Here is a 13,982-nt window from a genome sequence, read left to right on the forward strand (position 1 = left end):
TGTGGCACAGTAGCGTTGACCCGATCCTATTTAGCTGTCCTAGCAAGACTCTAGTGCGTGTGCGCAGCACGGAGAGAGGTTCCAGGAATTCTGCATTTGCCACATGGCTAACGTCCCTGTCTCCGCAGGCTCCAGTTCCATCTCGAAGGCGGCACTTTGAGATACAATGGCCACGGCTCAGCGCTCGCACACTGGGAAGAAGCAGAAACCCGCCAAGGTACAGAACACAAGACTTCACGTTCCTGATCAACAGGCCGAGCAGCAGAGTTGTTGACTCACATCCCACGACTTGAACTCGAGTCCGACTTCAGTCGCCTAGGTGACTCGACTCAAGACGCGACTCGGGTTCATTGTTTGTGACTTGAGACTTGACTTGAGACTTGTCGATTTTCTTAAATCGACTTGGTGAAAACATTGTTCGAAAACCCCGATATTGATGGCTTGGACAAAAGTGACTTGACATTTTTAAAATTAAGACTTGAAACTCGACTTGGGACTTGACTCGAAAGTGACTTTAGGGTCTCGAGACTCGACTTGAGACTTGAACAGCAGTGACTTGAGACTCGACTTGCAACTTGACTCAAAAGTGACTTTAGGGACTCGAGACTCGACTTGAGATTTGTCAATTTTGTTAAATCGACTCGGTGAAAAAATTGTCCAAAAATGCCGATATTGATGGCTTCTACAAAAGTGATGTGACATTTTTAAAATTAAGACTTGAAACTCGACTTGGGACTTGACTCGAAAGTGACTTTAGGGTCTCATGACTCAACTTGAGACTTGAATGGTAGTGACTTGAGACTCGACTTGCAACTTGACTTGAAAGTGACTTTAAGGACTCGAGACTTGACTTGAGAGTTGAACGGTAGTGACTTGAGACTCGACTTGCAACTTGACTCGAAAGCGACTTTAGGGTCTCAAGACTCGACTTGAGACTTGAACGGTAGTGACTTGAGACTCGACTTGCAACTTGACTCGAAAGTGACTTTAGGGACTCGAGACTCGACTTGAGACTTGTAAATTTTGTTAAATCGACTCGGTGAAAAAATTGTCCAAAAATGCCGATAATGATGGCTTCTACAAAAGTGACGTAACATTTTTAAAATTAAGACTTGAAACTCGACTAAGTGACTTTAGGGTCTCAAGACTCGACTTGAGACTTGAACGGTAGTGACTTGAGACTCGACTTGGACTTGACAATGACGACTTGAAGACAACACTGCCGAGCAGTACTTAGTCGTGCAGCGCTGGAAACCCGATGTTGATTATCTTTCCCGTTCCTCGTTCCCAGAGCAAGAACATACACAGAGTCCTAGGAATGGAAAACTATAGGAGCACTTTGCGCTGACTAACCAAAACTCCACTTTCTTCTAGAAACCAGACCTGCGTGCAACCTCAGGCACAGCCGAAAGCAAGGAAAAAAGTTCTGTCTTTATGTGACAGGGATGCATTGTAGAGGTCGATAAAATCATGACTGGTGTGGAAAAAGTGAAGAAAGAAACGTTATTTAGTTATTCCCACAATACAAGAACCGGGGTCACCAAAAGAAATGAACAGGCAGCAGATTTCAAACAAACCAAAAGAAGTTTTTCTTCACTCAGCGCACAGCCAACCTGTGGAACTCCTCGCTAGAGGATGTGCTGATGGCCAGGACTTCACCTCCATAGAATCATAGAATACTAGGACTGGAAGGGACCTCGAGAGGTCATCGAGTCCAGTCCCCTGTCCCCATGGCAGGACCAAATACTGTCTAGACCATCCCTGATAGACATTTATCTAACCTACTCTTAAATATCTCCACAACCTCCCTGGCCAATTTATTCCAGCGTTTAACCACGCTGACAGTTAGGAACCTTTTCCTAATGTCCAACCTCAACCTTCCTTGCTGCAGTTTAAACCCATTGCTTCTTGTTCTATCCTCAGAGGCCAGGAAGAACAAGTTTTCTCCCTCCTCCTTATGACGCCCTTTTAGATACCTGAAAACGGCTCTCATGTCCCCTCTCAATCTTCACTTTTCCAAACTAAACAAACCCAATTCTTTCAGCCTTCCTTCATAGGTCATGTTCTCTAGACCTTTCACCATTCTTGTTGCTCTATCTAGCTCTTTTTAGAGTCCTGGTCTTAACAACATCCTCTGGCGAGGAGTTCCACAGGTTGACTGTGCTGAGTAAAGAAAAACTTCCTTTGGTTTCTTTCAGACCTGCTGCCTACACACTATGGAGACCAGCAGAAAGGATAAAAGGACCCTAATTTGCTCCCGCTAAACTTTTTTTGCCTCTGTCTTTTTTCCAGGAGTCGCTGTTGTTTCCCCCGAAAATTGCCACGGAGCAGCAGTCTCTGGTGCTGGTGAAAAGGCTTCTGGCCGTCTCAGTCTCCTGTATAACCTACCTAAGAGGGCTTTTTCCAGAGAGCTCGTATGGCACTCGCTATCTAGACGGTAATGTTTCCAGTGCCTGCTACTTTCACATTCTTGTGCATTATATTTGTCTGGCATAAATCAGTCCAAGTCTGTGCGCATATTGGCCAGTTCAGTCTTTTGCTGGAAGATTGCTGACAGGCTGTGTCTACACTGGGCCACTTATTCCGGAAAAGCAGCCGCTTTTCCGGAATAAGCTGCGAGCTGTCTACACTGGCCCCTTGAATTTCCGGAAAAGCAGTGACGATTTACTGTAAGAAATCAGCTGTTTTTCCGGAAAAACTATGCTGCTCCCGCTCGGGCAAAAGTCCTTTTTCCGGAAAACTGTTCTGGAAAAGGGCCAGTGTAGACAGCACAGTAGTCTTTTCCGGAAAAAAGCCCTGATGGCGAAAATGACGATCGGGGTTTCTTTCCGGAAAAGCGCGTCTACATTGGCCACAGACGCTTTTGCGGAAAAAGGGCTTTTCCGGAAAAGCATTCTGCCAATGTAGAGACGCTTTTCCGGAAATACTTATAATGGAAAAACTGTTCCGTTTTAAGCATTTCCGGAAAAAGGTGCCAGTGTAGACATAGCCACAGTGTCTAACTCCTATTGCCAACGATGGGTGAAATCAATGGGAATTAGGCACCTAAATATCTTTCAGGCTCAACAACCTCCCCTTTACCCCAACCGTTGTTGGGTTTTTTTGCTCAACAAAAAATCCTCGGTGTTCTGAGGCATCAAAAAAAATTATTGTTTGGTGTTCCTCAGTCTTAAAAAGTTTAAGAAACACGGATGCAGCCGTCAGCTGGGTTTTTTGGAATGTTTGTTTTGTTTTCCGCTTGCATTCATGATCGCCAATCACAAGCATGCCGAAACCTTGTGTGAGACCCCCCCCAAAAAAATCGCGAACCCAGCATAAAAATCATTCGATTTTGAAAAACAATAAAAGTCGAGGGGCATTGTGTCAGGGCTGACCGCCAGTTACCCCTGCTTACTTATCGCAGACAGTTGGGTAGAGCCAGTGATGAGCCGGTTTTAATCGGTGATGAGCTGGATATAGGTCTCCTTAGCAACATAAACGAGTTTTGAGATAATTAGGCTCACTGTCATACTACAGCCGGTCTCCGACTTACAACCACCTCCACTCACGACCATCCACACTTATAACCAAAGCGGTCGTAGATGCGGTCCCCATATTACAAACGCGATCTGCGCTTATGAACAGCGCGGTCACCATGTAACTCAATGGGATCCGAGTTACGAACACTTCTAGTTACGACCAGGTGTTTAGTCCGTAACTCGTTAGTAACTCCAGGACTGGCTGTATCTGATTCACATTCCTAACCTCCATGAATCTATCTAGCTCTTTCTTGAGTCCTGGCCTTAACAACATCCTCTGGCAAGGAGTTCCACAGGTTGACTGCTGAGTAAAGAAAAACTTCCCTTTGTTTCTTTTAAACCTACTGCCTACACACTATGGAGACCAACAGAAAGGGTAAAAGGAACCTACTTGGCTCCCACTTTCGAAAAAAGGCCACTTTTTTTCGAAAAAACCCCTGTAGTCTAAGTCACAGCCCCAGTGGCGACTCCCTCCAGCTGAAATGCGAGATCGCGTCCATTCAGTGTGGATGCTCTCTTTCGAAAAAGCAGATTGCTTCTGCAGTGTGGACGCTCTCTTTCAAAAGAAGATTTTTCGGAAGCTCTCTTCCGGAAAAGCTTCTTCTGAAAGAAGTCTGCAGTGGGCAGACTTGAAAGCTGCTGGTGGGAAGTACGAGAAGAAACGGAGAAAGGGGATCAAGAGGAAGGAAGACGACAGAAAGACTAACACGGCATTTCTCAGAGGCTAAACGAAGTCACGCTCAATCAAGCCGTCACTCTCGGGCTTTCTCTTAGAAGCGGAAAGTTCGGCACAAATCTTTGGCATTGTAAATTTCGGCGGGGCGTCTGTGTCAGCTCTCCTGAGATGCTGTTAAAACCAATTTTCCAGCTCAGGAAGTGGATTCGGATAAAATACTTCTTCATACAACCACCACTGACTCGGCTTCTGGGTTTGCCCAGTGGCTCCGGTACGTTTTGTAACGATCTGCTCGCTCTTGTTTTGCAGACCTCTGTCTGAAAATCCTTCGGGAAGATAAGAGCTGCCTAGGGTCACTGCAGATCGTCAAGTGGTAAGTAACGGCAGGGCTTGCCTGCGTGAGCCGTTAGATCACGACCAGAGATGTAGCGAGGGTGTTATGCGCCTGGGGGCAAAGACAAAATTTGTATCCCCCTCCGCTGCCCCGATCCTGGCACACAGCTGAGCCCGGCCGTGGAAGAAAGGGGGAAACTTTTACCACATCTTTCCCCGCCCCCACCAGTTTGGGGCTGGGCCCCCGCATACACTAACCCCCCGCAGGGGTGGCCCATGGCTATAGGCCGACTTGGTCGTCGCCGAGGGTGCTGCTTTCAACGGCGCCCGATGATGACGTCACGGGGTGCCCGATGATGACGTCGCCTCATTGACGGCCGTGTAGGTGGGGGCGCCGATCGCACATTCTGCCTAGGGCACCAGCTGCCGCAGCCCGCCTCGGGCCGCTCCTGACCCCCCAGTGGAGATGGAGGAGGGTCGGGCTGGAGGCAGAGAGGTGGGGAGGAGGCTCCAGCCACCGGTGGTGGGCGGAGGAGGAGCAAGCGAGGTGGGGGATGACAGGAGGAGAGGGACTAAATTGGCACCCCCCCTGCATGGCACCCGGGGGCAACTGCCCCCCTCACCACACCACTGACCACAACAAGCCGGGGTATCTCCTGACAACAAGGGAGGCCTTCTGACTCATTTTGAGAAAGTAGGATGATCAGCTAGTTATCTGTCCATGGACGCAAGAAGCCTGGGTTTGGGATGTGACTGTCTAGTCAATATCCGATAAGCAAATGCTTATCGGGTAGTCGACAGGATAGTCGATTAGTCGCTCCCCTCCCCCTTGCTGCCTCTAGGTACATCTAGACTACAGGCTTTTGTCGACAGAAGTTTTGTCGAAAGCTACTGTCGACAAAGCTTCTGTTGACAAAGAGCGTCTAGACTACATCCAGTTCTGTCGATAAAGCAAGCCGCTTTGTTGACATGACAGTGTAGTCTCAAAGGACAGTGCAGATGCAAGAACTCTGTCGACAAAAGGCGTTATTCCTCGTAGAATGAGGTTTACCGCCATCGACAAAACTGCTGAGTTCTTTTTTGTCGACAGAGTTCTTTCAACAGAAGGGCTGTGTCTAGACTGGCATGATGTTCCGCAAATGCTTTTAATGGAAAAGTTTTTCCGTTAAAAGCATTTACGGAAAAGAGCATCTAGTTTGGCACGGACGCTTTTCCGCAAAAGCACATTTTGCGGAAAAGCATCCGGGCCAATCTAGACGCGGTTTTGTGCAAGAAAGCCCCGATCGCCATTTTCACGATCAGGGCTTTTTTGCACAAAACAATACCGCGTTGTCCACACTGGCCCTCTTGTGCAAAAGCATTTGTGCAAGAGGGCTTTTGCCTGAACGGGAGCAGCATTATATTTCTGCAAGAACACTGACAATCTTAAATGAGATCATCAGTGTTCTTGCGGAAATTCAAGCGGACAGTGTAGACAGCTGGCAAGTTTGCGGAAAAACTTGCCAGTCTAGACGCAGCCAAGGCGTTATTGCATCTACACTGTCCTTTGCGTCTACACTCTCATGTCGACAAAGCGGATTGCTTTGTCAACAGAACTGGATGTAGTCTAGACGCTCTTTGTCAACAGTATCTGTCGACAAAGCCTCTGTCGCTAAAAGCCTGTAGTCTGGACGTACCCTATGATTCTATGATTCTAAGTCCATGAAAGCAGCCTTTCACCTGCGATCGCGCCACAGCCCCACCAGTGGGCGCTTTGCTCCCAGAGCCGGAATCGTTGTTCCGTGTTGTCGGCATGCCCGACCATTGCGAACATGCGCCCATTGCTCCGTTCAGTAGGTCCTCCTCGGTCTCCTGAAAAGTCATACGGCAGGTTCTTAAGGAATCCGTTCTGAAACATGTCGGGGACTGAAAGGGGATCGGGAACAGTCAACATGGATTCACCAAACTTGACCAAACTTGTCTTCTATGAGGAGATAACTGGCTCTGTGGATATGGGGAAAGCAGTGGACTTGATAGATCTTGACTTCAGCAAAGCTTTTGATAGTGTTCTACAGCACTCTTGCCGGAAAGTTGAAGACGTTTGAGTGAATGGATAGAAAGCTGGCGAAGTTGTCCAGCTCAACGGACAGTGATTAATGGCTCGGTGTCTAATTGGCAGCTGGTATAACGCGGCGTTCCCCAGGGTCGGTCTTGTACAACATCTTCATTAATGATCTGAATGAGGGGTTGGATTGCACCCTCAGCAAGTTTGCGGATGACACTAAGCTAGGGGGAGAGGTAGATACGTTGGAGGGCAAGGATCAGGTTGGACACATTGGAGGATTGGGCCAAAAGAAATCTGATGAGGTTCAACAAGGACAAGTGCAGAATCCTGCCCTTGGGATGGTAGACTCCCAAGCGTTGTTACAGGCTGGTGGCAGACTGGCTGAGCGGCAGCTCTGCAGAAAAGGACTTGCGGATGACAGTTCAGGAGACGCTGGTGTGAGTCAGCAGTGTGTTCTTGTTGCCAGGAAGGCTAACGGCATTTTGAGTGTGCACGAGGACGAGCATTGCCAGCAAAGCAAGGGAAGTGATTCTATTCAGTACTGGTGAGGTCACTTTCAGAGCACTGTATCCAATTCTGGGCCCCCCACTACAGAAAGGAGGAGGACAAATTAGAGAGAGTCCAGTAGAGAGCACTAAAAACGTAGCATACAACCTACGAGGGATTTGGCTTATTTGAGCTGCAGAAGAGAAGAGTGAGGGGGGATTTGAGAGCAGCCTTCAACTCCCCGAAGCAGGGATCCAAAGAGGATGGAGAGAGGCTGTTCTCAGTGGTGACGGATGGCAGAACAAAAAGCAACGGTCTCAAGTTGCAAAGGTGGAGGTCTAGGTGGGGTATTAGGAAAAACGATTTCCCGAGGAGAGCGGGGAAGCTCTGCGATGGGTTCCCTATGGAGGAGGTAGCATCTCCATCCCTAAGGGTGTTGTCTAGACTACCTGCCTCCGTCGACGGAGGCATGTAGATTAGACAGATAGGCAGAGGGAAATGAAGCCGCAATTAAAATAATCACGGCTTCATTTAAATTTAAATGGCTGGCCCGCTCTGCCGATCAGCTGTTTGCCGGCAGGTCGGGGCAGTCTGGACGCGCCGCGGTCGACAAGGAAGCCTTTGTCAACTGGCGCAGGTATGCCTCGTGAAACCAGGTTTACCTGCGCCGATCAACCGCAGCACGTCAACCGCGGCACATCCAGACTGCCCCGATCTGCCGACAAACAGCTGATCGGCAGAGCAGAGCAGCCATTTAAATTTAAATGAAGCCGCGATTATTTTAATCGCGGCTTCATTTCCCTTTTTCAAATAAACTAATCTACATGCGCATGTCGTTTAGACGTACCCAATAGGTTTTGAAGGCCTGGCTTGACCATATCCTGGCTGGGATGAGTGAGTTGGGGTTGCTCCTACTTGGACAGAGTGATTGGATTTGGTGATATGGAGGGGAGAAAAGACCTTTAATTGCTCCTACCCTGCATGACTATTTACTGACGTGTCTTTCCTGGCAGGATTCAGGGCTGTTTTGATGCTTTGGAAAAGAGCTATGTAAGTTTTTTCTTGAGATTTTGCTACTATAATGTTTATTCACAAACAGCGGGCAAAACTCTGCTGCCGTTTTCCATGTGCCACTCTGCTATATAGTCGCCAGCGATCCCGGTGCAAACAGAACTGCCGGTGCAACGTTTTAAGCACAATTCCGCCCCTATTTAGGTCCTTTTCTTTCTTTTTTTCCAATTACACGACTGGAGAACCTGATTTCTGAATAAATGCACATTTTTTAAGTCACCCCAGCCAATGTTCCCTCTATTTTTTTCCAGCTGCGTGCGGGATAAATTTTATGATATGCACCGAGGCAGGTGTGGATGTGCACCACCAATAAAAACCCATGCTGCCAGCTGTAGGTGCTGTGGACTCTCTGCTGGGCATTTGACTCTCTCCTGGGTGACTGCCCACGCGCAATTTACAGGGATCACTGGTCTCGGTCCTCACTCACTCAATCAATCAGCAGAAAAATCTGACCTGAATATGCAAAATTCTGGTTGCTCTTTCTGAGTCAGCATTGTTCATCAGACGAACTGGTATCTACAGCAGAACGATTCTTCCTTCCGTCAGATCCTTGTCGATATCCGCCCGGTGGATCAGATTACACGCCCGTGTCGATTCTGCTGTGGTTGTAGAGGAGATGTGATAAAAAGTTCTGCACTCAAAACCACTTGCTTCCTGACAATTCAGACAGTCAGCTTTAAATTGATAATGGTCAAACCCTCATGCTTCAGCACCGAAAGCAACTTCGAACGGACAGGGGTTAAGAAAACATTGCCGTTATTCCGTATTTATTCACTTCCCCGTTTTTTCACATTCCTCTGAAGCATCTGGTGCTTGTCAGAATCAAGGGGTATGTCTACACGACAGCGTTATTTCGAAATAGCTAATTTCAAATAGTTATTTCGAAATATCTTACAGCCGCTCCCCGAGTTGCGAACGGTTGAATTACAACTGTTTGCATTTACGACCAAAGCACCCATGGAGCGGTCATAAAGGCGGTACCCAAGTTACGAACGCAACCCACGCTTATATACAGCGCGGTCGCTATGTAACTCAGTGGGGTCCGAGTTACAACCAGATGGAGTTACAGCCACATGTTTGGACTGTAACTCGTTCGTAACTCGGGGAGAGGCTGTATTTCGAAATAACGCGTCTATTTTGGCCTTAGAAAAGGTTCAGAAAAGGGCGACTAAAATGATTCGGGGTTTGGCACGGATCCCATGTGAAGAGAGGTTAAATCGACTGGGACTTTTCAGTTTAGAAAATAGGAGACTGAGGGGGGATATGATAGAGGTCTATAAAATCATGAGTGGTGTGGAGAGGGTGAATAAAGAAAAGTTCTTTATTAGTTCCCATAATAGAAGAACTAGAGGACACCAAATGAAATGAATGGGTAGCAGGTTTAAAACTAATCAAAGAAAGTTCTTCTTCACACAGAGCGCACCGTTAACCTGTGGAACTCCTCGCCGGAGGAGGCTGTGAAGGCTAGGACTATAACAGAGTTTAAAGAGAAGCTGGATAATTTCATGGAGGTTAGGTCCATAAAAGGCTATTAGCCAGGAGATAGAAATGGGGTCCCTGGCCTCTGTTTGTCAGAGGCTGGATATGGATGTCAGGAGACAAATCGCTTGATCATTGTCTTCGGTCCACCCTCTCTGGGGCTTCTGGTGCTGGTCACTGTCGGCTACTGGGCTAGATGGACCTTTGGTCTGACCCAGTACGGCCATTCTTATGTCTACACACTAAATGCTTTTTGCTATTTCGAAATAGTGCGTCCACACTGCTTGGATGCTGAATCGCATTTACCTTGTGGCCAGGGCAGCCAGCACGGCACCCTGGGAAAGGCTGGAGGCCCCCTATTTTGAAATAAGCGACTCCACAGCGCTTATTTCGACATAGCAATTTCAAAATTGCCGCTATTCCTCGTGGAATGAGGTCTACCAATTTCGAAATAAGCCCTCCGCTATTTCGAATTAATTTCGAAATTGCAGTTGGCTTGTGTAGCTGCTAGGAAAGTTATTTCGAAATAACTTTGCTGTGGAGACATACAAGGAGAGGGGAATAGGCCCGATAGATCCTTGGCTTGATCTATTAAGTGTAAAAAATGTTTCTCTGACGTCTGGACCCGGACCAAGCAACGTAGACTGTGCCAAAAAAAAAACCCCAAGTAGCTTTAAATAGAATTAATCTGTTCAGAGCAAGCACAGGGCAGTAAGACTGGATGTACAACTTTTGCAAGGGTCGCTAACGTGCGGCTAATCACCGCAGAAAGTGCAGCTCGCGAAGCCTCCCCCGTACCGCTACAAAGGGCCCTGTGCTCACCGGCTGCAGGGGAGCCGTCCAGCGCGGCGAAGCAAAAAGGCGCCGGCAAGATGTGGCCAAAAAACCAAACCAGATTTTTCATTTAAAGGGGCAACTTCTTTTTTTTTTTTTCTCACCAACTTTTTTCCCTTGGCTCTTTGTGCTATGTCCACCATTATTTTGGCTCGTTACCTGTAACGGGTTGGCCACCCCTGAACTATTGCATAGCGAGAGCCTTCCCAAAGGCAAAGTCCATTCACGTCAATGTCATGCTCATCGGATTTTTTTTCAATAGTGCTTTTCGTGAGTTCGGCTGTTGAAATCGGAACGCTCCCGGGGTTGTCATTGTTGGGGTCTTAATCTACAACGGGATTGTGGGGGCTCAAGGTTATTTTTGCAGGGGCGAGATTGCAGTATAGCTACCCAGTGCTTTTTTTGTGACGGTACGCACCGGTACGGTGTACCATCACCTTTTTTGGTGAGTACGCGCCACTTTTCTCCGGCATAGCCCCCAGCCGGCCCTGGGAGAACTCGTGCCAGACGGAAGCCTGCTCAGGACACGCAGCAATTAAAGGGGCCGCAACCGCATTTCGGCCCTGACCTCCCACGCTTTGTATTTTTTTGCTCGACAAAACCATTGGCAACGCTAGTACCGTCACTTTTTTTTTTTTTTGACAAAAAAAGCACTGTTGCTCCCCATTCCGCTGCTGGCAGGCAGCAGCACGGCCGTCAGAGTAACAGAATGATAGTTGCTGAGCCCAGCTCAGAAGGTAGAGCACCATAACCAGCAGCAAAGACCTAAAGATGGCATAATATGATACTGCTACCCGTCCATGCGCATTGCTGCCCACAGAGTTAGGTCATCAGTCAGCAACCACCATACACGTAAGGCTGATAATACCCCAATTCCCCCCCTAAAATAACCTTGCAACCCCATCCCACAACTCCCTTTTAGGGCAGGACCCCCAATTTGAAAGACCCTGGTCTCCCCCCTAAAAATCAGTATCGTACAGGATAAAAGCACACCAGAAACCAGATTTCACAGGGGGGACTAAATTGCATCACCTGTGCCGTGTTTTCCAGGGCATTCAACTTCTGGCTCCTTTGAAAAACGTATCAGAGGGGTCGCCGTGTTAGTCTGAATCTGCATACACAACGAGAAGTCCGGTGACACCTTATAGAGGAACCGAAGTGTTGGAGCAGAAGCTTTCGTGGGCAAAGACCCACTTCGTCAGATGCATGGAGTGGAAATTCCAGAGTCAGGTATAAGGTGTGCCTATATATATATACCTGCCTCTGGAATTTCCACTCTATGCATCTGACGAAGTGGGTCTTAGATTTATTGGCGCATAAGCTCCCACTTCATCAGATGGTTTTTTTTTTTTAGAAAAACGTGTGTGTAGTTAATAAAACTGGCCACAAGGTGTCACTGATGTCTCACCCACGTGCATCCGAATTAGCCATAAAAGCCTTGATTCGCAAAGGATTGAATGTTTATTCCTTCATTACTCCAGGCACTTAGATTTTGACGATGCTTATTTTCTCTTCCAGCTACAGATGGCTGTCCTGGCAGTAAGTCCTACGGGAAAGGAATGCAAGGTGTTTTCCTTCCCCCACGGTGGTAGAATCAGATGTTAAACTAAGGTCCCTTTTTGAGTATCTGTGTCTGTACTCAGGGACCATTCAAAAGCTCGTGGCAGTGGGGTTACCCTCAAGCGAGCCTCTCTTTTCACCGGATAAATGCTCGTTTTTTCAGGTTTCATGGGCACAGTTGCTAGATGCATCTTTTGCCTGCATCAGCGATGCACAAAATTCATCCTTAAATCACCCAAGCTATGTAGGAACAGTTTGCTGGTATAGGAACACCAGGGTATTATTAGGATTGTGAATAATCATTTAATTAGTTAACTGGTTGAACGACTCAAATTGGAACGTTTGACCAGTTAACTGCCCGCCTGGCCTAGCTTGCTCCGGCATGACTGGGCTGGGGGGTTTCTACAGGTCAGAGTCAGACAGATCTGGGTCAGGGCACGGGCATAGCCTCCATCTGCCTGTCCTGCACTGCTGGGGCCAGGGCCACTTATACTATAAGCTGGCTCCCGGTGTGCACTGGAGCTGGCTGCTGCCCAGTGGTGTGAGAGTAAGAGTATGCGCCCCAGCAAGAACTGGCTGAGCTGCGGCAAAAGCCAGCAAGGAGCTATTTAAAAAGGTGGCAGGGACCCAAGTTGCAATAGGACCCTATCTGTAAGAAATTTAAAGTTCCTTTTACCCCCGAGTAGAAGCCTCTGCAGAGCCCACAGTGCAGGACGGCAGCCGGCTCCCTGGGAGCAGAGCCAGCAGCCGGGAGCCGATATACACCAGGAGAGAGGGATTTAACCGTTTAACCCTTCAGCCCTCAGGTTTCTGGCAAGTCATCCTTGGGGCCCCGAGTGTTGCGAGATTGTGCACTAGTGCTTACCTTTGTGAAACATTTGTAGATAGTCCCGACACCAGGGCCAAAATCCGCGTAATGAATCCTCATGACAAAACAACCAGGCGTCCTGTGGCACCTTAAAGAGTAGCAGATTTATTTGGGCCTCAGGTTCCTTGGGTAAAAACCACTTCGTCAGATGCGTGGAGGGGAAACCACAGAATTCTGAAAAATAAGGCTATGTCTAGACTGCAGGCTTCTTTCGAAAGAGGCTCTTTCGAAAGCATCTTTCGAAAGAGCCTCTTTCGAAAGATCGCGTCTAGACTGCAGGCGGATCTTTCGATAGAGGAAATCCGCTTTTTCGAAAGAGAACACCCAGCGAGTCTGGATGCTCTCTTTCGAAGACGGCCTCTTTACATTGTAGAACGCCTTCTTTCGAAAGAGGAACTTTCGAAAGAAGGCATTCTTCCTCGTGAAACGAGGTTTACCGCCATCGAAAGAAAAGCCGCGTTCTTTCGAAACAATTTCGAAAGAACGCGGCTTGAGTCTGGACGCAGGGGAAGTTTTTTCGGGAAAAGGCTACTTTTCCCGAAAAAACCCCTGAGTCTGGACACGGCCTAAGAGACAGCGCTTTATTTTAAGGGCCATTTTAGGGAAACACCCTTTCCCGTAGTGTATCATGTATTTTTCCTCTCCGCTGTATATTTCTATTGCCCTCCAATATACAATGCAATTATCGTTTTATCCGTCAGTTTGATCATTTATCAATTGAATGTTTCAAATGGGTGAAACATCCCTTAAACAAAAAGACGGGTCGTCACCCGAATCCCAACCCAGGACTGCAGACTTGTCGTATCCTGGTTTCTTAAAGGCATGATAGAGATTCGGTCGGTTGATTCATTCTCCCGGCTACATTTGATCAGAGAGAAAGACGCATTCACTATCCTTTCTTAAAACAGATTTACACCAACCCCAAGGAGCCACAGGTAAGGAGGAGTCAGGATATACTTAGGAATTGCAGGGGTGAGTATATTCGGAATGGGGTTCAATTCTGTCTTTATGTAACAGGGACGCATTGTAGAGGTCTATAAAATCACGACTGGTGTGGACAAACTGAATAAGGAAAAGTTATTTAAAAGAACGTGATACCATCTACATGTTTTG

General features: G+C 47.7%; 1 protein-coding gene across 9 annotated transcripts in view; it reads left to right on the forward strand.

Annotated features, from left to right (window-relative positions):
• Positions 1-13,982, forward strand: part of HORMAD2 (HORMA domain containing 2) — a 60,316-nt gene that overhangs the window by 5,173 nt on the left and 41,161 nt on the right. For 7 of the 9 annotated variants that reach the window (XM_075917039.1, XM_075917035.1, XM_075917043.1 and 4 more), the window contains exons 2-7: positions 129-217; positions 2,293-2,437; positions 4,504-4,567; positions 8,071-8,107; positions 11,960-12,007; positions 13,778-13,804. In XM_075917039.1, coding sequence (XP_075773154.1) covers positions 167-217; positions 2,293-2,437; positions 4,504-4,567; positions 8,071-8,107; positions 11,960-12,007; positions 13,778-13,804 — 372 coding nt within the window. In that variant the 5' untranslated portion in view covers positions 129-166. The remainder of the gene's footprint in view (positions 1-128; positions 218-2,292; positions 2,438-4,503; positions 4,568-8,070; positions 8,108-11,959; positions 12,008-13,777; positions 13,805-13,982) is intronic. The other 2 variants (XM_075917041.1, XM_075917042.1) reach the window with 1 other exon arrangement.

Source organism: Pelodiscus sinensis, unplaced genomic scaffold (genome assembly GCF_049634645.1).
Source record: "Pelodiscus sinensis isolate JC-2024 unplaced genomic scaffold, ASM4963464v1 ctg67, whole genome shotgun sequence".
Taxonomy (NCBI): Eukaryota; Metazoa; Chordata; order Testudines; family Trionychidae; genus Pelodiscus; species Pelodiscus sinensis.